Consider the following 23,317-nt stretch of genomic DNA (forward strand, 5'->3'; position numbering starts at 1 on the left):
TAATTTTATTAAATAATCTGTTTATAACCTTAATAATTTAATTATCTCTTTAATTTTGATAATTTAACCTAACTATTTTCTTAATTGTGTTAATAATTTAATCTAGTTATCTTCTTAATATTTGTCATCATTTAATATTTTTAAAACAAAATAGATATATCTATTATAAAATAGCTTATAGATTATAAATATTTAAATAAGATACAGTTCTGCCAAATTGTTTAAGCTGTAAAAAATTCTTAATAAAATTAAGGATATACCGTAAATTTTACATTAATAATTATCATGAAATTTTTGAATAACATTAATTAAATAAATACTTTAAAAATCTAATATATATAATTCTTTTACATGGCTCCCAAATTTTAGCTGTATTTCTTTTCCGCAGGTGGCAACGTTTGCCTTGTTTTGTTTACGATACTATTTGTCTTACACGACGAATCGACCAATGATTGCCGCTGAAAATCCATGCCAAATCTAGTTGAGGTGGCTCAACATATAGCGCTTTTAAATACGGAAATTTAAATAACCAGGGAGCATCAGCTGTGGCAATCTCATACTATTAAGCTAGGCAGAAGTGAGTAGTCTTTGTCGATAGATCTCTATTTTAGTATTTTGTGGAAAGCGCTTTTTTCACGAATTTATATATTACGAATTTATTTGACGATTTTTGATTTATATCACGAATTATACTACAGCACATTTCTAATAGGTTTAACGAATTACATGTCATTTATTTGANAATCTAGTTATCTTCTTAACATTTGTCATCATTTAATATTTTTAAAACAAAATAGATATATCATAATAAATAAGCTGATAGATTATAAATATTAAAATAAGATATAGTTCTGCCAAATAGTTTACGCTGTAAAAAATTCTTGATAAAATCACGGATATACCGTAAATTTTACATTAATTATCATAAAATTTTTGAATAACTTTAATTAAATAAATACTTTAAAAATTATGGTATAATATTTTAAAGTAAATTTAGATTTAACATATGATACATCCAGATTTTCTAGTAATTTGATACAGTAATTTGATCCGGAATATTTTTCAGTGTACATATATAAGAGTTATTGTATTCTCCAATTTTTAAATGTAATTGCTCAGTGTTAAAAAAATCATGCAGAAGGTTAAAAATAAAAAAAATAAGGGCGTGCCAGGTCTAAACGATCTTATCTAAGATTTAAAATTTTCTTGAAAATGTTACTGCATGCTTCCTTTTATTCATTTGTTTTTAAGATATCTGATGCCAAGCCACTGGATTATTTTTATATTCTAGTTAAGAAACGACGGCCGTCATCGTTGTCATATTTTACAGAAGCTCATACTAGAAATAGAATGATTTCAGGACAGTGAGAAATTTTTTTTTCTTGTTCAAGTCAAGAGATTGAATCATCAAGATTATAAAGTAAAGGGAGTTATTATTATTCTAAATTAAAAAAAAATGCATTTCTTTAATTGCGGCATATTTTTTTGCATTCTAGTTACTTTTTCATAGAGTTCGATTCAAAAATAGAAGCGTTGAATACCGAAATTCCTAATATTGGTACAAATTTTTTAAAAAAAATTATAACTTTAATGAGTCATCATAGAACGAATTGCTTTACATACATGCAAATTTGTCAAATGATCTGCATTATAAATTAACCAGCTTAATTAGACAAAATACTGTTTTTCTCCCTCTGAGCTAGTTGCCAATAAATAGAAAATAAATAATATAAATTCATTAGAGTAATTAACATAATTGAATCAGCAACACGCTTTTATTTAACTGAGAATTTCTCACTTGATATCGTTTACTGTGAAAAATTCCGGATCAAATTACGGTATAAAGTACCGTAACATTAGATGCATCATCCGTAAAATCCATTTTGACGTAATATTTAATTAGAGTGAATCTACGATTTTACTGTAATTATTACAGTAAAAATTATGGTACATCAGATTTTTGCTCCTTAAAATGTTCCGGCAAAAAGGAATTTTACGGTAAATGGATTAATTACCGGCACACTGACTGCAGGTACTTCTTATCATAATTTGATCCGGAATTTTGATCCAGTGTATTTAAAAATAAAATTTTTTTACAGCCAACTTAATATTTTTATGTTTAAGTACAATTTTAAAAAGAAAAATATTGATTCGTACATGTACATTTTGGGGCTTTTTCAATTTAAACATTTTTCTATTATGTGCTACTTTACAGCAATATATTACGAGCCATAATTTGCATGTATTGAAAAAGCTTTGTAAAATGAAGCAAAAAAATAAATAAAACTGAACAAAAAAGCTGAGTGCATTAGAATGATTAGTAATAAATAATAGGCTTACTCACTGTAAGAGACGAGAGTTTGAAAAGTTTTGCTCTGAACTATACGAATTAAAAACTTTTGAATTAAAAAAAAAATTCTAGGTCGAAAGAGTGTTGTAATTGATAACTCGTATGTAGTTTTGATAACTCGACTAAAGTTGCTGCAGCTCGGACTGGGATGTTTTTAGACATCCACCATTAACACAAAGCGATACTAATCAGATTACTAATCTGATTACTAATCTTTCCAATTCTTTCATCAAAAAAATTCTCTTTATGGAAAAAAAAAACTTCTCTTTTTTCGCTGGAACAAAAAACTCACATGGAAAAAAGTTGTATGAAAGATGTAGAAATGTTTTTCGCACTTAGTGAATGAACAGTGCCTTACATAGTTTAAAAACCTTAAATAGTTTCATAACCTTACATAGGATAACCTTACATAGTTTAATAAATTTGTACAAAAATTTAAATTCATGCGTTTCAATTTTCCCTCTAAATCGGCACTAGATTTCCGAACAACAAAATTGTTTAGGAGATAACAAAATACAGGAGCGACAAAACGCTTTGAGAGTACTATTTTGCTCATACAAATGGTGCAGAAATTTTACAGTTAAATAATAGTAACGTACTATTTACATTAAAAAAGAGAAGTATTGAAAATAAAACTAAGAAAAATTTGACGCCAAATTAACTTTAGAGATTAAGAATAAAATGTTTAGATATTCGATCCGTGATATTACAGATTTTCCTAGATCCTCCGTAATTATTGCATTTCGTCTGGAGACCAGACATGATTTTCTCGCCAAACAACTATACCGCATTAACATTTATACTAGACACTCATGCACTTTGAATTTCTGCGAGACGAATTTCGAATAGAATTTTGAAACGGACAAAAATAATTTAGAAGAGTGTCCTTCTTTGAAGAAAAAAAACCCTTTACAATCGATATTGGGAGGCAAAGCGAGATGATGCAGTTGACTTCCAGAGACTGATTTTCTACATCTATATATCTATATTTATCTATCTATCTATCTATCTATCTAACTATCTATCTATTTATCTATATACTGCGCATAAGCTACAAGTTCATAGAATTTACATGGAGAGAATATGCAAAAATTAAGGATTAATGAAAAGAAAAAAGTAATTAAAATATAATTAAAATAAAAAAATTTAAAAGAATTAAAAGTTAAAAATTTAATTTCTTATTTTCCAGATTTTTAAATTTTTTTTTATCCTTTTTTCTTCTTCTTTCGTCCCAGTTGTTTGTTATTATTTTTTTTTATTATTATTTTTCTTCCCCCCTTTTTTTTATTACTATTTTATCTTTTTGTAGTTTTTTCTCTCATGACTCCAATCCCATGCAACTGCGACGCAATGATTAAGAATCAAGCGCTTTAGCAATAAAGAAAATTTTACTCATAAAAGCTTCTATCTGATAGAGGGAAATATTAATTAAACTCATAACAGTTGGAAAGCTAAATGCATTTTCATCAGTGTGGGAGTAAAACTACTCTTCAAAAGTTACACAAGATAAGAGTAGGCACGAATGACTCATCCTTAAAGTTATGATCAAGATTATAGTATTTCACAATTATGTTTCAGTTGGATAATGGATAACCTTATCTTTCAATTGTTGACGATCTTCATTCGTATGGTGAACTGGAATTATCTTTCAATTATCGGCTATCTTCAATTATTGTAGGGGTATTTACTAATCATCTTTAATGGGAGACCACTTCATTATTAAAGAACGCGTATTTTAAATGTTTTGCCTAGTTTCAATGAATAAAAGCACTTTGCATTCCCACTAAGAAAACAAAAATATGGTTAACACTATTAGAATATGGTTAAATTTACTTTATTTAAAGCTTTACGGAAAGGCCAAAAAGCTTGATAATTTTTACCGAAGCGCTTTGGAAATGATTTTTGGGGAAATTAATAAATAAAACTGATTTTAGGATACATGATAAAATTTGGTAAATGTGGTAAAATTTGTTAGTTTTATCATGATACCATAGAGCACGGTTGTGGTGTGAAAATTTGGAGAGATGGGTACTAGCTCGAGTGCTGTCCACGTCGTCTGTCCATAGTCAAAACTAAGTCCCAAACCTTGTTCGTTAAAAGATAGAGCCCTAAAAATGGGAATAGGAGCTTTTGACCATGGTTGGGTAGTGATGATAGATTAGAGGATGGCATAAAAACTATTTATTCAGTCAAATTTAATTTTCAGTTTTGTATATTTTTCTAAATGTGATGTAATGAGAACTGTTTGTGAAAATGAAATTTACTGTTAAGCGTTACCATATGAACAGACAAATTACCAAATGAATGGTTTAAATACCGTATTATTGGTTTTATTAACTAGAATTACTATTTCTTTTAACTAGAAATACTATTATAATACGGTAAGGGGTAATTTCTTAAGAATTTTTTTCTCCGTTCACGTTTTCTGTAAAAAACAGATGTATTTAAGACAAAATGTATTTGAAAATAAGTAATCAATGATATGCAACTGCGGCTGAAAATAATTATCATTAAATGTTACTACTTCAATCGAGATTATACAGTCTGTTCCGAAATTTGGTTTGTTCCAAAATAAGGGCTTGAAAATCACTCCATGCTCGATGCTAAGTTTTATTTCATTCTTAATGACAATTATCGAAGATAATTTGCGATTACAGCCACAATCACAATTACTACTATAATGTTGAACTATAATTAGGAGTAATAATGATTTTTGATAACATGTCATAACGGTTGCTTCTAATTTTAATTATAATTGTAATTTCGATTACAGGTAACTATGATTGTGGAATAATTAATTATACTCATTGCAGTAGCATAATTTATTACCTAGAAGATGTCTTTATGCTCTCTATTTCATTAAATAATAATACTTTAGTAAAAAGCACAATTAGTATAATTCAATGATTTTGCAAATTGCTAGTTTCCTGACTTGTTTACTAATTTTCAATTTTAAAATTTAGTGATTGAATAAAATAATATGTATTAAGGCAATTTTAGTGCTAAAATATTCTATACCTGATTAAATTTGTAAGTTGCATGTTTGAAACTCAAAAGTTTATGCCATCATATTCTTTTTATAGAAAATAGGAAAGCAATGTATACAATATAACAAGAGAAATTGAATTATTAAAATTCATATTTCAATGTATCTGTATATATATTGCTTGTTAAGAACTTTAGAGATCATCATTTTCGAAGCATCACTTTTTCCCGTTTTTTTCAGAGCATCTGTTCTAGAATGTTCTTATACTGGAATGTTCTTATTCTAATTTTTAAAATCATCATATTTTTCTCGCCTCTATATATCTTCAAATTCTCTGTAAATAATTTTTTCGTTTAAAAACTGACAAATTGACAACAGTTCATCAAAATAAATTCAGATTTAACTTTTTTATAATCTTGAAACATATTTTCCCGTCTATTTTCTTTGCTTAATAAAGTCCATAAAGATATTTTTTCAAGATAAACCCAGTTTTCTGAATTATTTTCACAATTTTTAATCACTGGACAACTTAACAAATTTTTTTCTTTTCTTTTAAGACAGGTATTTTCATCGATTTTTCGATCTTTCAATAAGTATCGCTTCCACTGCAAGATTTAAAAGAAATTAAAAAGCTGAAAACATAGATTAGGTTTCTTTTTGTTTTTATATTTGTGTATGACTCATTGTCTCCTTATATATCAATCACGATCTTATTGTTGCTCTTTAGCTTATTGTGACCTAAACCTTAGGTTATCTTCGGTAGGTTCAATAACTATAGTTCTTTATTGTGCAAAGCAACTTCAATTATAACCTACTACATGGAAACCCTGAGTTAATTGTAGGAGTGTTCGAGGGATCGAATTTGGAATAAAAAAGGAAAATTTATTAAAATGGAATTTTAATGGAACGGAGCTGTAGGGATAACTCATCGAGCATGAAGATAGAATTTAACTTTCATTGCATCTTACCTCACATAGTAAAGTACACAGTATAAAATTCCGGATCAAATTATGGTGTAAATTACCGACACCGTGAGTTCAGCATTCGTAAAATTCATTTTTGCAGTAAAAATTTATACCATAATTATTGCAGTAATTAGCTATGTAATTAGAGTGATTCAGTGATTTTACGGTAAATATGACTGTAAAAATTACGGTATGTCAAATATTTAATTACAATGTTTTAAGTATTTTAGAGTAACTGTAAAAATTACGGTTTATTTGATTTTTCGTTCCGTAACATGTTCGGGTAAGAATGAATTTTACGGTAAAAAATACTGGCACTCTGACTGCCGGCACATTTTACTACAATTTGATTCGATATTTTTTTCAGTGTAACATGGGTAAATATTGCATGCTCGAAATATCTCTTTAAAACAAAAAGAAGGGCAAAATTTTGCATCGGCAAAAGATTACACTATTAAAATATATTCAATATTATCATAATTACATCTTAATATAAGTAGTTTCGCATGGTAATTGTTTCTTGAATGGATGATACAACAAATAGGCTTTCAAGTTATGCTATATTACTCTTTCGGCTTTTCGTTAATCAAATATTTTCGCCTTATTTGAGAGTATGACGGAATGTTCACGTGATGCTGCGTTTTCCACTTCTAATGCTTTCAAAAAAGCTAAAGAGATTTTTTTCCGTTTCTGTAATAAAGTTAGCTTGACTTTGATTAACAGTGGGGCATGATATTTTATTCATTGTTTGGATTATATTCAAAGACTCACAGAAAAGCCTGAAAACAAATAAAGAGCGTGAATGAATTGGGATGATGGATTTGAGGAAATGCGATTATGCACTTTTAAATTTCCGGTAAAAAGTACTGGCACCCTGCGTGGAGCATCCGTAAATTTCATTTTTACCTTAAAATTTTATCCTTTTTTTATCGTAATTATTACAGTAATATTTATTTACCTACAATTGATCTGCGATTTTAAAGTTAATATTACTGTAAAAATTACGGTACATCTGTTTTTTTGTTGCATAAAATTTTACTGCGAAAAAGGATTTCACTGTAAAAAGTACTACCACCCTGAGTGCCGGGTCTTTTTACCGTAATTCAATTCTGAATTCTTTACAGTGTGTTTAATAATCTCAGTAAAATCGGATCAAAATTTTTACCGAATTATAGTAATTACTGAAACCCCATTGCTCAAATTTATTGATACAGTCTTTTACAATAAAGGTATATTAAGTTGAACCAATTTTCAATACACGTTATACCACACTTTAAAGAGGCATTACTACAGTTCAACTTTAAAAAAAACAAGGTTCATCGAAGCATTCTAGAAAACTTGCATGATAGATTGGTTCAAAGTACTGACAGTATTTTTCAACCGTATATCGATTTTTCTGAAGGTGTTTATATTTTATAACTACCGATGTACAGTCCGCAAAAAAAAAAAAGATATCACCCTGAATAACTTTCGTTCTAATGATCGGATTTTCACGAACTAAAAGTCAATCTTAATGGTTCCCGGGGGTGACCTCAAATATGCTAATTAATTAGTGCTAACTATTAATTAAGTTACGAAATCAGACACAAAAACGTACTTTCTCTGAATAAACNGTAAAAATTACGGTACAACTGTTTTTTTGTTCCGGAAAATTTTACTGTAAAAAAGGATATCACTGTAAAAAGTACTGGCACCCTGAGTGCTGGGTCTTTTTACCGTAATTTAATTCTGAATTCTTTATAGCGTATTTTATTATCTTAGTAAAATCGGTTAAAGATTTTTACCAAATTATAGTAATAACTCAAACCCCATTGCTCAAATTCGTTGATACAATCTTATAATAAAACATTCAAGTTGAACCAATTTTTAATACACGTTATACCACACTTTCAAGAGGCATCACTGTAGTTCAGCTTGTAATTTTCTTGTAATTTTGAACCTAACCCAGAAGACAAGTACTCCCCTCTCAAACATTGGGGGTAACAAGCATTCGAGGAGGACTTCTTGATGGAACTAACTTGCATTTGTGTTACGTGCAAGGAAAAGCCATGCAAACCTCCAACGTTAGCAAAATGAAAAACGATTCTAGCCCATGATTTGTTAATAACTGAGGATATATGTTTCGTCAGCATCGATTAAGTAGTTAGCAGGCGCAACGACCGGCCATTACTAAGATTCGAACTTTGGTCACCTCATTGGGAGGTGAACTCTCTATTCCCTGAGATCCCGTGGCTCTGAAAGTGTTCGTAGTCTAATATGGAAAAAATAAGCATTAAATTGTAAATTACATTGCATGAAGTGCAATATATATATATACAAGTATATAAATGTATGTCTCTGTGTGTGTCCTTCACAGACGCCTAAACCATCCTGCCGAAAGTGATGAAATTGGGCAATCAGATAGTTTGAAGCATGAGGAAGGCCACTTTCGACATTAAAATATTCTACAATAAATCGTTCGAGCGGGATGAGCAAAAAACGAAAAGGAATTTTCTGATTGGTTAAGGGATATCCATTGTTTTAAATTAGCCTTAGACAATTCAATTTATCAAACATTTTGAATATATCTTCAGTGTTATTTGCTTGTTTAGAGCTCTATTTGATCAAAAAAATTGTTGCACGTATTTTAATACTTAAGTTAGATAAATTGTCTGATCAACATTAATGTGGGATACCACGTGTTTATTTTGTTTAATTCTTTTAAAACGTATTTCCATAAAAGTAAATAATTTAAAATCAAAGGTAATTAAAATGAAAAAAAAATAGTTATGTATTTAAAGGCAAAATCAATGGGAAAGTAGTATTGATTTCCTTGGGAGAGAAGTAAAAAAACGCCATACTATTATTGATGCCAATGACTCTTGACTAGTCATGGTCTACTTAAGTCTTACTGCAATAGAATGTATAGAAAGCAAGTACCAACTTTGTGGTATTAGATTGCCCTGAATAGGAGTACCTAAGGGATCGTGACTTTAATAACAAGTTAAAATCCCGTGACCTTAGAGAAAATATTCACATCTTACTGTGTTTAAAAATACATTACTATGTTTGTTTCAAACATTACTACCTAGTGTGCTGACAAAACAAAAACGTCAAAAAATGCTTTTTACATTACTGGGTATAAAGTAGCTGCCACGTGTTAATTAATTTAGGTAATCTATGCATATTGATGTAATAAGCTATGTACTAAAAAACAAAATTGAAGGAGTAAAGGCACTTCTTCGTTTCGAAGAACGGTAAAAAAATGCCCTGCTATTATTGATAACAATGCTGCTTAATGAATGCTGATAATAATTCAGTATGCATGCTGTAGTAATTCAAATTAAAAATAACTTATCTAAAAGCAAAGATAATGGAGTTAAGTTAATTGCTAAGTTACTTATTCATTGTAGGAATATTATTATTCGCCATATTATTATTGATATCAATGATCAATTAATATTATTAATCTCTATTAATTGAAATAAAAGAATAAGCTACGTGATAAAAAGCAAAGTTTGCGGTTAAGAGGTTAATGGAAACCGTAGAAAATCGTCGTACGCAAATTGTGTTTAATTAATTTTGGTAATATGTACTACTGGTACTATGGTTATTGGTGTAATTTTAATAAGAATTCTACGACAGATTTTCCGTAGTTTTAAAAAAAATATTTTTCCATTGGTAGCAAAGATAGTGTGTTAATAATTTAGAATTAAAAGAACGTTTTCCATCACTTCTTATAAGTATTTAAACTGTGAATGTAGGTAAGATAAATGGTCATCCTCCAAAGTCCTTATCAAGGTCTTTAAATAAATCTATTTGTTTCTTGAATTTCGACTTTAATTTGCTGCCACTGCTAAATATATTTCGAACAAAGCTCAAATGTTGAAGGATTACGCAACAAGCACCAAATATACTAATATAAAGAATTATATCTATATATTTGGTGTTTATTAAAACTGCACCAATACTAAGCAGTTTTAATACCGATATTGTTGAAACCAGTGTCTTACGTTCCCTTGAAAGGGATATGAACTGGAGAAAATTAAATGATGCAAAAAATTTTGAAGCTACGTTTTGCTTAATATAATAGCGTAAAGCCACCGAGAAGGGCAACAAATTAAAATAAATTAATGATGAAAATGAATTTATATTAGCTATATTAATTGATGATTTTCGTAGAGAAACCAGTAAAGTGACATTTTCAGAAAAGCTATAATCAGGTAAGATGGAGAGGAAAAGAAAGTGGGTCTCTAAATTTTATTACCTATTTGTTAAAAGGCGGAATAATTCTTTGTCTTATTTTATTTACCACTATCTAATTTGATAATAAAATCAGGCATGCATACTAAAAACTTATGTGTATGAGTTACTTTAAGATTAAAGTGAAAGTAAAAACAATTTTGCTACATTAAATATACTTATAGTTAGGCAACTTTCTGTTATTTTCACTTACACAAATATCCCATAAATTTCACTTACCTGGTTCTCCCACTGAACTCTTCAATTGTGTCGATTTATACAAATAATAAGTAACTAATATAAAATATTGCAGAGTTGAAAAAATATAAAAAAATTAAATAAGTGATTTTTTAAAATTAAGTTTTAAAGCATCGTGACTTATAAATATCGCTGTTATTAATTTTCAATTTGTTTTATGGTATTTAAGAGTTTTGAACTCATTTTAAAACAGTTTCGAAAGGAAGATATTATTTGATACAATTCTTAGATAAACAAAAAAATTGACATTAAGTTTTTGGCAAAAAAATGTGGATAAATGAACACTTTTTCATTTTTATATTTTTTTGTATTCTAAATACGTGGTTAAATAAAATCGAGTATTTTTCTATCGATTGGCAACAGTTTCTATTGATAATTTCAATAGGTTCATATGTTTATTAGTTTGTTTAATAATTTTTTTTGACTCAAGTAATTTGAGTAGAGTGAAAAATGATATATGTTAAGCCAGGGGTCTGTTTAGAAGAAATTTGGGTCCGTTAAGGAACCTTTCACAAAATATTTTTTCGTGAAAACGGACCCTTCACAAAATAATTTATCTTTTAATCGGACCTTTCACAAATTTGCTGATCTTCACTATTGTTTTGTTAATCGAATAAACCCTTCTCGGGGGGGGGGGGGAAGAAATACAGATGTAAACGAANAGACAAAGTTTCCCTAAGTTTAAATTCCAAATGCAGTATAATAAGAAAATATTTCTACTTTTAAGAACATCGTGTGCGCATTCTTATTAATATTAAATCCTAATTTTTTTTCGAAAACGAATAATTGATCAATTCATATTTATTCATAAAATTAATTAATAGAATTTTATGTAAATAAAAATCAATTTCTGGCATATTTTTAAATGAAATATTATAAATTTAAGAATTGTTTAAGTTTATTTAATGCGTAACACATTTAAAGCGATACATTACTAAGTTGTATTACTTAAAATACGTCAATTAAAATTATAAAAATTGTGAGTGATTTTGTTTCCATTATTCGTCCGAAATGAATATTCTGTGTTGAGCAGCATAGGCTAAATACCAAATATTTGTATGTTGCATCTCTAATTTAGTAGCAGCAATAGCTGTTTATTTTTTTAAAAATCTCAAAACTANCAAATTCACAAAAGTAGGATCCTGTTTGAAAGAATGTGACTTAATGCTTATTTTATATTCACAAATTATAAAGCTTTTTCTCAATTTTACAAAAACAGGATCTTTCACAAAATGTCTGGATAGACCCCTGGTTAAGCATTTATTTAAGTTTAATTTGTTAGGTTGTCTTAAGTAATAATTTAAGTAGTATAGTTAGTTATACGCTTAGTATTTATTTATAATAATTTCGCATTTTTATAGAAATAAAAACTTAGTTAGGAAGTAATTATTTAACTTACTTTTTGATCCTTTCTAAAACGACTCTAGAAATTTTAAACTTAAACGGTGCCTCATACTGGCATACCAAATATTGGTTAAAGAGTTTGCCTTTTTCGAACAATAACATACAAATATAATACGTGAACGTATTATATTTGTATGTTACTTATGCGTGAGGAAGTAGTTCATCACGTAATGGAGCAATTTGATGAGTTTTCGATCTTATATCACAGCAGAGATACGAATAATTTTAATATTTCTGCTGCCTTCTTAGCTGAAATGTCCAACACATATTTAGATGGTGGTTTAATTGATTTAGTGACTGCTGGGCAGATTTTAAATTATTATTAAAATTTAATACACAAAGAACTTTGACAATATCGCGGGCATCTCTTGAAATTTGTTAAAATTGAAATCGAAGTACTTCTGTAGGCAACCGATAGCTGTGAAAAATTTGATTAATAAATTGTTTGAAACTATTTAAGGTGTTGGGATTGGAGAAAAGATTTGAAAAGATTGTTAGAATATTTAAATACTTTTGTGCTCTGTATTCGGCTTGGTTATCATTAAATTTTATATGTTGTAAGATAATTTTGAGAAGTGACCAAACTGGTCACCAAAGACGGCCAGTTTTCTTAGAATATACTATTTTCCCCCTTATAGTGAAGTTAAAAAGTGCTTTTTTACTCCCTGTAATTTACATTACATTTAATTTTATGTGAAAATTAGAATGAACATAAGCTGTATGCATACAGTTTACATTATTCTTATTTTATTTATTCAGAAAAACTTAAAACCTATAGAATTGTAAAATATTTTATTAAACGTATGCAAGACTATTCTAGAATCAGCACAAGATGTTTCTGAAATAATTAATAAAATAATAAGAACAAGAACTCACCATAATAATTGTCAGAAGAACAGTAATTTGTATTCCAGAGGAATTCATTTCGTTGAAAACATTTGTTTTTCACACTGGTTTATTTCTTTAACATTGAACAGTGATTGATATCCACCCGCAGTGATTCCTTTCGAAATAATATAAATGCAATATTCTTTTTTTTCTCCAAGTTTCGTATTTATCACGGTATCTATCTTTAAAAAAAGACGATTATATTTCTATTCTTCTTGATTACGTTTAGAATACAATGAAAAATCCTTATCTAAACATTCTATTATCACAGAGGCACTTCTGCGTTTGGCTCATGAAAGTGTTCCAAACCGATGTTTACTCAAAAATTCATTTCATTCCAACACAAACAAGATATTGCCACAAAAACGCTGAAATTAAGTACGCAAAAGAATATTGTTTGCCAAATTGTGAATGGAATTAAATACGATCGTCTGATTTAAAGTTCAAGTGCAAAAACATGTAAAGCTTTCAAACTGACAAGCAATGTGCAACATACTAAACCGAACTATTTATTTCCTGTTTATTCGACTATGATTCATTCAAAACTAGTTTGGTAGATATGTATTGATTTTATAGCACAACATATTGTTTTTATAAGAATAAATTAAAATTCGTCAAATTATTTTTTTCTAATTAAATCACAAAATATGATGTTAATCATCAGTGTTTAAACAATATTTTTTGCAGGCGAGTTTTTTCATAACGTGCAGACGATATTTTGGAATTAAGTTTTATAAATAATTTTGGGGACAAATTTTTCCATAATGTAAGGACGATATTTTGAAATTATTTTTCGTAATAAAGCTTAATGGAAAATATGCTCATACCACGAAACCATTTATCTCATTAATATTCTTGATCAAGTTCTTGGGCAGGTAATTGTAAAAATAATTATCTTAATAATAATCACCAAAATATTCTGTTTCAGCATTCACTAAGTACGCGCTTAAAATCTTCGAAATCGTTTGCTGTATTTATTAGAGAAAAAATATATAGCAAATGTAGATAAAATAATTTTCTTATGATTGATTCATAACAATATTTTAATTAATGAAATACTTCTAACGTTATAGTAGAAGTTTATTATAGCATTCGATTCCTATCATATTTTTTTTCAATATATATTTGTAATAAATTCGAGCCGAGTATATCACAATAAATACATTTGATTCACTAAAAATTCCGCATAAAATTATCCAGGGAGCTGAAAAACTTTATTCAATACACAATTCGCGGAAAAGACCCAAACAAATAAACATCACACCTCGCCACACGATAAAATAAAAACCGCGAGTCAGCTAATAGCTGTCACATCCCTATAAATTCTTTGAACTGTTTTGAGAACAGCAAATTTCCTGACTGAGCTAGTAGTTTTAAAGCTTCCTGTATATTTTACTCTTATGATCTCTATTTGTGTTGGTGTTGCTATTGGTTGTAGGACAAAAAAGAAAGGAAGCATTGGATGACGTCAGGTCACCGAAACCCCGCTGTTTCCTTTGGTGATGCTTCCAACGTTTGCCCTTACTCCAAGGCTTTTACTGATGGAAAATAAATGATAAGACTTATACGTGATCTGGCATAATGTATCATTCGAGAAATTGTTCTATTTCCGAATCTTATTTTTCGAATAAACAATAAAGAGAGAGGTGTTTCTGAAAAATAAGCTTGCAAAGAAGAAGGAGAGAAAAAAAGCGAAGAAACCGAAAGGAATTTTTTTTTTAGTTTTGCATTTTTCACAATATGTTTGGTAATAAGAACTATTATTTTGAAAGCAAAAATTATTGGTTTAATGTTTTTTCTTTAGTTTTGTATTTTTTACCATATTTTTGGTAATAAGATCTATTATTTTGAAAACAAAAATTATCGGTTAAATTTATTTTTCAGTTTTGTATTTTTTACTTTATGTTCGGTAATAATAACTATTATTTTGAAAAAAAGTTATTGGTTAAATTAATTTTTTAGTTTTGTATTTTTACCGTATGTTTGGTAATAAGAACTATTACTTTGAAAACTATAATATTCGGTTATCACATAAGACTTATACGTGATCTGGCATAATGCATTATTCGAGCTATAATGCTATTTCCGAATCTTATTTTTCGAATAAACAATAAAGAGAGAGGTGTTTCTGAAAAATAAGCTTGCAAAGAAGAAAGAAAGAAAAAAAGCGAAGAAACCGAAAGGAAACGTTTTTTTAGTTTTGCATTTTTCACAATGTGTTTGATAATAAGAACTATTATTTTGAAAACAAAAATTATCGGTTAAATTTATTTTTTAGCTTTGTATTTTTTATCATATGTTTGGCAATAATAACTATTATTTTGAAAACAAAAATTATCTGTTAAATTTATTTCTTAGTTTTGTATTTTTTACTATATGCTTGATAAAGAGGACTATTATTTTTAAAACCAGAATTTTCGGTTACGACATAAGACTTATATATGATCTGGCTTAGTGTATCATTCGAGAAATTGTTCTATTTTCGAATCTCATTTTTCTAGTAAACAATAAAGATGGAGGTGTTTCTGAAAAATAAGCTTTGAAAGAAGAAAGATAGAAAAGAGCGAAGAAACCGAAAGGAACAAATAATGTCCATTTTATTATTTCTAGCTAAATTTGTAATAATTTTAATTAGTAAAGTAAAATATAAAATTAATAAGTGAAATAGTAATAGAATTAACTCCAGAAAAACAGAAGATAAATAAGTAGAATAGTAATAGATTTAATGCTAATTTTTAACACAGAAAAAAAATCTTATTTTTTTGACATTTTTTTCTTTTTAAAAAATCACATTTGGATACTGCTTACAAGCAATAGAGCTCATAGTAGGGGGATTTACAGCATTTACAAACCGTTCTTACACAATAGGCGAGTAAGTGTTCTTTACAAATCACTTATCTATTCTAACAATTTGCATTGTGCATTTTATAACTACTTTTTTAAAGCATTCAATAGGTATTTTGGAAAACAAATACAAAATTTGATACACCTTAATTTTTACAGTAATAATTACGGTAAAATAACTGAATCACTCAAATTAAATGAATAGTACTGTGAAAATTACGGTGTAAAATTTTACGGTAAAAATGGCTATTACTGTAAAATGGTTTTTACGTATGATGCACTTAGAGTGCTGGTAATTTACAACATAATTTGTTCCGAAATTTTTTGCAGTATGTAAGCACAACATACTTGTACTATACCAATAGTTTTCGGTTTCTGCAATTCTATTCCAAACAATTTAATTATAGGTTCAAGATAGTATTTTTTTGTAGGCCAATAAAAATAATAACGATATCAATTCTATATTGCATGTAGTTACATTTTAAAAATTAATAATGTTAGTTAGTCCATGATTTTATTTTGTCACTGCAGTAGTGCCTTTAAAAAATTGTTGCTAGAAAAGTCACCTCCATTTTATTAAAAAAAAGGGGAAAAAAAAGAATGATAATTCGCTTAAGCTAAATCTTGAGATAATTTTTTTTTCATTTGTAGAAACAGATAAAATAAAGAAAGTTCGAAAAAGGATTTCTGGTTAATGAGGCAATAAAGATTTTTCAATGTTCAGTTTTTATAGCTTTTTTTTATTAGGTTGAAAAAAATTGTGAAGCTCGCGTAAGTCTTCAAAGAACTTCAATATTTATTTAGTGAACTCATACATTACTACCTACTCTTACCATTTTTTTTAGTAAAGAGTTCAAAAGATTAATGTTTGTGTTTACTTCGGAGTGTCAAGAGATATTAATTTATTGCATGTCGACTGTTTTGTNACAACATTCTTTCTGTTGCCACTCACACTTTTCATATATACACAGGCTAAAAAATCGTTTTAGTTAATATTTACACTTTAAATGAATGACGTCATCTTATGAGAGTGACGTAACAAAAGTAACCTTACCAGCCGGTATCCAACGTAGAACTAAAGGATCTCTGAAATTACATATACCGTTGAACATTTTAAAAGTAACGCTAAAATCTAAACTAATTGGGGTTCAACATCGCCCAGCTTGGCGATCAACCACAATCACAACTTGGCGAGAATCAAGGGACACCCACAAATATAGTCTACCCAAATATTCTTGTGGCGAAGTTATGCAATGTAACTATCGCTACATGTAATGAAAACCCATTTACCAGCATAGAAGGATACTATCACACTTTCCGTGAATGGATTTTCGAAGAGGAAGTCAAACAAATACCGAAAAATAATTTTGCTTAAAAAATATAGTTATATTTTGACCAGGTTGTTATTCGTTATTGTAAAGACCAATATGCTCTATATATTTATGGTTATTACTTTTATGCAGTGATGGTCAAACTCATTTATAATTATTATTATAATTCAAAAAGCTTAATGGAATAACATTTTCGTTACCACTTTAAATATGAAAATATAATCTTCCGGGGAAACGGGAAGAGATGGCAACTATGTAAAAGACATGTTAACTCTATTTTATCAGAAGGTACCTTTTGATAGATGACTGCTGATATTTTATAACCGTTGTTGTACAGCCGACCCATTTTCATGGGTTTACGACTACTAATGTTCAACTCCTTAGCCTTGTAATTTTGACCCAAATCCAGAAGACAAGGGAACTCCTGTATCGAGTAATGGGAGAAATTTGCCTTCGTGGAGGACTTTTTGATGGAGCTAACCCGCATTTGCGTTACATGGAGAGGAAGAACACGATCCGTCTACCATTGAGGATATTTCACGCCAGCACTGTGGTCGGTGCAAGCCGGATGCAGAATTCGTATCGACTGGGATTCGAACCCGGTTCGCCACATTGGAAGGCGTACGCTCTATCCCCTGGGCCATCGCTGCTCTGACTGCTGACATTGTCGGTAGCCTAGCCTCACATGGGTGACTTGTGGATGTGATGTGAATGCGCCTGCCTCGACTGACATGCCTACCTTAACTGAAACGCCTCCTTCGATTTAAACCCGCCTAGTTCAAGGGATGGTTCACGGTTATTTGCTATTTGTGACTACGTCATTGTCCTTCTCACGTTGTTGCTATTCAGTCTCGATGACACACAACGGGGGCTTGTACATACTCGACCACTAATTGCAATACTGGAGCGACTACGCCCACAACCGTGATCCTAGTACAGTTCTCACGACCAGTACTCAAATCTTGGTGTTCTTAATCCAACTCTCCTGGCCTCTCGCAAAACAGTAGTGAATCAACTAGTGGTATACATTCAACGAATTCAGATGATAAAATTATGGTGGGGGAATAATGCAGCGTAGGTACCACTACAACTATTAAATTCCAATTCACTAGTATATGAGGCATGTTGATTTTATTCTAAGGTACCTTTTGATAGATGACGAATGGTATTTTTTTTAGCCTAGCCCCATTTGAGGAATCCGAAATATTAAGACACGTTTTTGAAAAGGACATGCACCGTAGCGGATCCATATATCCAGAAACATTTCTGATTTTTTTTTACAGTGCAAAAGAGAAAAATCAAAATGGTGACTAGTTCTCTTTACTAAGCGGTGACTAGTTCTTTCGACTTGCCACAAAAAAAATTCAATTTTATCATGTTTCGTGTGGACAGTTCTCAAAAAGTAAGGACATTACACAGATCTAAACTTTAAGAACTGATTAAAATTGAGTTTAAAATTCATAAACAAAAAATTTTTTAGAGTAAATTTAATATGATTCTGCCTACTGACAGGAATATTTAAATTATTGCAAAAGTTTTTTATAAGAATATATAGAAGAATTATATAGGAGAAAATAATATTTTAAAGAATTTTTTTTCAGAGAATAATATTGAAAAAAATTCCGGTAAAAAGGAAAGACACTCACAGTACCACATTACATTGTTTCTGTCAAAAATGAACAAAAATTGCATGAACAAAAACTTTTTTTTTTTTTTTTTTTTTTTTTTTTTAAATTTGTGTGTTAGTGTATACTCATTCAACTGATTCTTTTTATTGCAAGTATTTTTTAATATAACTTACACTCTATAACAAAAAAATGGACGCACCAAGAAGCAATCATCCGATTGCTTTGAAATTTCGTATGCATGAATGTTTTGAGCAGATATGGCTGGAATGATGCCGACTGGGGACGTATAGTCTTTAGCGACGAATCCCGCTTCCAACTGTGTCCTGGCGATCATCGAAGACGTGTTTGGAGACGCACAGGGCAGAGGGAGGATCCTGCCTTCACTATTGCACACCACACCGGCCCTCAACAAGGCATTATGGTCTGGGGTGCCATTTCCTTTGACAGCCGGACCCCTTTGCTCGTCATTAGAGGTACACTTACTGCACAGCGGTACGTCGACGACATCCTAAGACCTGTTTTGCTACCGTTCCTTTTGCAGAGCCCTGGGCTGGTTTTTTAGCAGGGCAATGCCAGACCACATACGGCACTTGTTGCTATGAACTGTCTGCAAGCTTGTCAAACTCTTCCTTGGCCTGCCAGATCACCAGATCTCTCTCCCATCAAGCATGTCTGGGATATGATGGGAAGGCGATTCCATCTGGCACAGAATGTTGATGACCTCGTTCGACAATTGGATCGAATTTGGCAGGAAATACCGCAAGAGACCATCCGGCAGCTTTATCGGTCTATGCCACGCCATGTGGCATGGCTTGTATCCAGGCTAGAGGCGGATCAACACCTTATTGAACTTGTTACTGTAACTCTGCAATAAATTATTCAATTGTTCTGAAGTTGTAATCATTTACTATTCTGTACATTGTGTTCCTATCCACCTATTTTCGTTTCAATCGGACAACTCCTTCTAGGTGCGTCGATTTTTTTGTTATAGAGTGTATTTAACCAATAAGTCGTCATCATAACGAATTGAAACCGTTACCATATGATTGGTTTAAATGCCGTGTATTTTGGTTTTATTACTAGAATTTTGATTTTTTTTAAAACCAGAAATGCATTTATAATACAGTTCGTAATTTTATCGGAATTTCTTCCTCAGTGTTCCATAGATAAATTTTTCCACATCATAGTGATAGTAAAAGAAAAAAAAATTCTTTTTTCAGCCCACTCGAATAGGCTAATATGTCAAATCGTTGAACATGGAAATTCCTTTTTAAATGGGTTCAAAATTACTAGGTCTGATGTCAAGTTGAAAAAGGTGGGTTGTGACTACAAAAAAAAAAAGTTTTCAACAGATGACAGAAAAAAAATGTGTCCCAAATTACATTCACTTTTCATTTATTCACATTCACTTTTGTTAAGTGAATGTGTTTTTGCTGTATGTCAATGTCTGAAAATTCTTTCTTACAGTTTTTAACTATTTAAATTTATTTATCTAAGTTTTTTCAAGATGAGGGGATTTAAATTTTACTACACAGAGAAGGAAAATTACGTTAAAATTACCGTACCGTATGGTAATGACATTTATGTTAAAGGAAACTATAATTCTGGTTAATCAAGTCAATATACACTGTGTTTAAGCCATTCATAAGGCAATTTTTCCGTTCATATGCAAAAGAGTATGGTGTACCAGAAATTATGGTTTTCAGAGTTATAGTTCTTATTACCACAAAATTACGTTAAAATTACCGTACTGTATGGTAATGACATTTATGTTAAAGGAAACCATAATTCTGGTTAATCAAGCCAATATACACTGTGTTTAAGCCATTCATAAGGTAATTTTTCTGTTCATATGCAAAAGAGTATGGTGTACCAGAAATTATGGTATTCAGAGTTATAGTACCACACATTTAGTAAAAAATACAAAACTTATATTAAACCTAACAAATTGTTCTTATGCCGTGCCCTATGGTGTACGATAAAAATTACCCAATTTTACCACATTTACCAAATTTTATCACGTATTCCAAAATTATATTTTTAATTTTACCAAAATCAGTACCAAAGTGTTTTGGTTAAATTACCGAGCTTTTTGGTGTTTTCATATAGGCAGAAACATGGAAAATTCGACCAAAATTAAATAGCCAGATACATGGAAAATTTGACCAATTAAGTATTGATTAGACTTAATGATTGTTTAACTCAGATGTTTATTAAACTTACATATTTATTCAATTTAGATGTTGATGAATTTTTGTGAAACTTTTTTAAAAATAATTTATTGAATTATAAAAGTAATGATATGTATAAATGCTTTTCATATTAAAGATGAATTTTAAAAATAAAATTATTTTTAGTAAAATATTTTAATGGTTTGCTGTTTTGCAAAGGCGAAATAATTTGCGAATATTAAATTAACAGTTTGAAAATATTATTTGAACTATTCTGTAGATCTTAAATGGGTAACTTTTTACTAAAAGCAACTTTTTTAAAAAGCTCTTTTTGGAAAACTAGACATAGTTCCAACTTTTTTTAAAAGAAGGTATTTCGAAATTCCGAAACAGCAAGCTTCACCAATATTTTTTTAACTATAGTTCTTACTTGCAGGTGGAATATGTCTTTTGTTTTGGAAGCCTGTCTCCGCGCAGATATGTTCCATTTGTTTCATATATATAACTCACATTTATTTTTCTTTAAAATCTTACTGTTTAGGATTCTTCGATATACTTATTTCTAAACTCAATATTTTTTAGCAAAATAAAGCAAACTTGTCAGCTTTCTGTTGCGTCCATAAGAAATAAACTAGTGAAAAAGGGTAAGTGGTAAATCGTTTTTTTTAAAAACCATTTTTACTGAATTTGGAAATGAATATCTGTATGTGTGTGCATTTTTGTATTATAAGGAATCCAGAAACAGATTTAGATAATTCCATTTCAAGGTTAGTTTAGCTAAACTAATTTGAATTTTTTATTATATCATAGAAATTTTTTCCGTTAAATGAGGAGGCAGGCTAGCGAACTTAGAGCATGGTTCCCACAAGTAATCTTACAAGGTAAAAATATGGAAATAATGATATGATCCATTGTATAAACATTTAGGAGAGTGAGCTTTCGGCTAAGAGAAATTTTTTTTGGTATAATTATCAAACTGAATTGTAATGACATTTTTAGAGAAAAGAAAACCTAATTCTGGTTTATAAATCCAAAATATATATAAAGCAAACCATTCAATTGTAATATTTCCGTTCTTGTAATATGGTTAACGGTTTATCGGAAAATCTGGATTTCAAATTTATGTTTCTTGTCACACATTTAGCAAAAAATACAAAACTGATAAATAAATTTAACTGAATAATGCTGCTTTTATGCCTTTCTCTTAAGTATCGTGATAAAATTACCAAATTTTATCTCACATTGCAAAATCATATTCTATTGCTAATTTCTTTAACATTCATTACCACAGAACTTCGGTAAAAATTACCGAGATTGTTTGTGTTCCCTTAGAAACAGAAACGACGTAAATTTTACAAAATTCTTTTAATTTTGATTGCAATTTTTCTCTGTGCACTGCATTAATTCCGGATCAAATTCTGGTAAAATCTATTTTTATCGGGACATCTTATGGAACAAGAAAAAAAAAAAGATTCGCCGTAATGTTTACAGAACTGTAATTTTTACAGTAATCGCTGCATCACGTAATTAAATATAATTGTAAAAATTATGCATTAATATTTCACAATAAAAATAGATTTACGGTAAAAATGGACTTTATGGTAAAATGGATTTCACGGATGATACTGCATTAATGTCCGTACTTTATATCATAATGTGTTCTTTATATTATGTGTGTACTTTATATCATAATGTGATGTTATATCATATGTGTGTATATCTTAGAAATCAAAATTATTTCGCATAATTATTATATACTTGTCGTTATCCTTTCACAGTTAAAAAAGTTCTGGAGTTTTTGAAAGTGGAAGTTTTTTTGTAATTGGTACAAGTATATTGAGAAAAAAGTAATCTCAAAACTACCAGAATATGGTTACATTTACAATGTTTCTGACTCTATGATAAGTGAGAACATCTTAAGAAACCTCAAACCTTGACAAACCTCAATAATTTTTCTGAAGCTGTTTGGTAATGATATCAGTAAAATTAACTATAACATATGGTTTTATAATCTGTGATAAAATTCGGTAAATGTGGTAAAAGTCGGTATTTTTATCATGACACTTTAGAGGGAGGGGGGCCGACGAAGCAACAGGTGTGTATACGCAGCAAGAGGCAGGTTGATTCTGCCGTGGCTGAAAGTCCTCTTATTGGCTGTGGTGTGGAAGTTTGGAGAGAGGGGTACCAGTTCAGATGCTGTACACGTCGTCTGATCAGGGTCAAAACTACGTGGCAAGGCCGTTAAAGGATAGAGCCCTAAAACTTATACTT

The 23,317-nt window shown here is 29.7% G+C and overlaps 1 protein-coding gene across 1 annotated transcript in view; it reads right to left on the reverse strand.

Annotated features, from left to right (window-relative positions):
- Positions 1–13,243, reverse strand: part of LOC107439434 (calcitonin receptor) — a 60,464-nt gene extending 47,221 nt beyond the window's left edge. Inside the window, exon 1 of the mRNA XM_043039960.2 lies at positions 13,061–13,243. Within this exon, the coding sequence (XP_042895894.1) occupies positions 13,061–13,108 (48 nt within the window). The 5' untranslated portion in view covers positions 13,109–13,243. The remainder of the gene's footprint in view (positions 1–13,060) is intronic.
- Positions 13,244–23,317: the final 10,074 nt, after the last annotated feature.

The sequence above is a fragment of the Parasteatoda tepidariorum genome, chromosome 6, assembly GCF_043381705.1.
Source record: "Parasteatoda tepidariorum isolate YZ-2023 chromosome 6, CAS_Ptep_4.0, whole genome shotgun sequence".
Classification (NCBI taxonomy): Eukaryota; Metazoa; Arthropoda; class Arachnida; order Araneae; family Theridiidae; genus Parasteatoda; species Parasteatoda tepidariorum.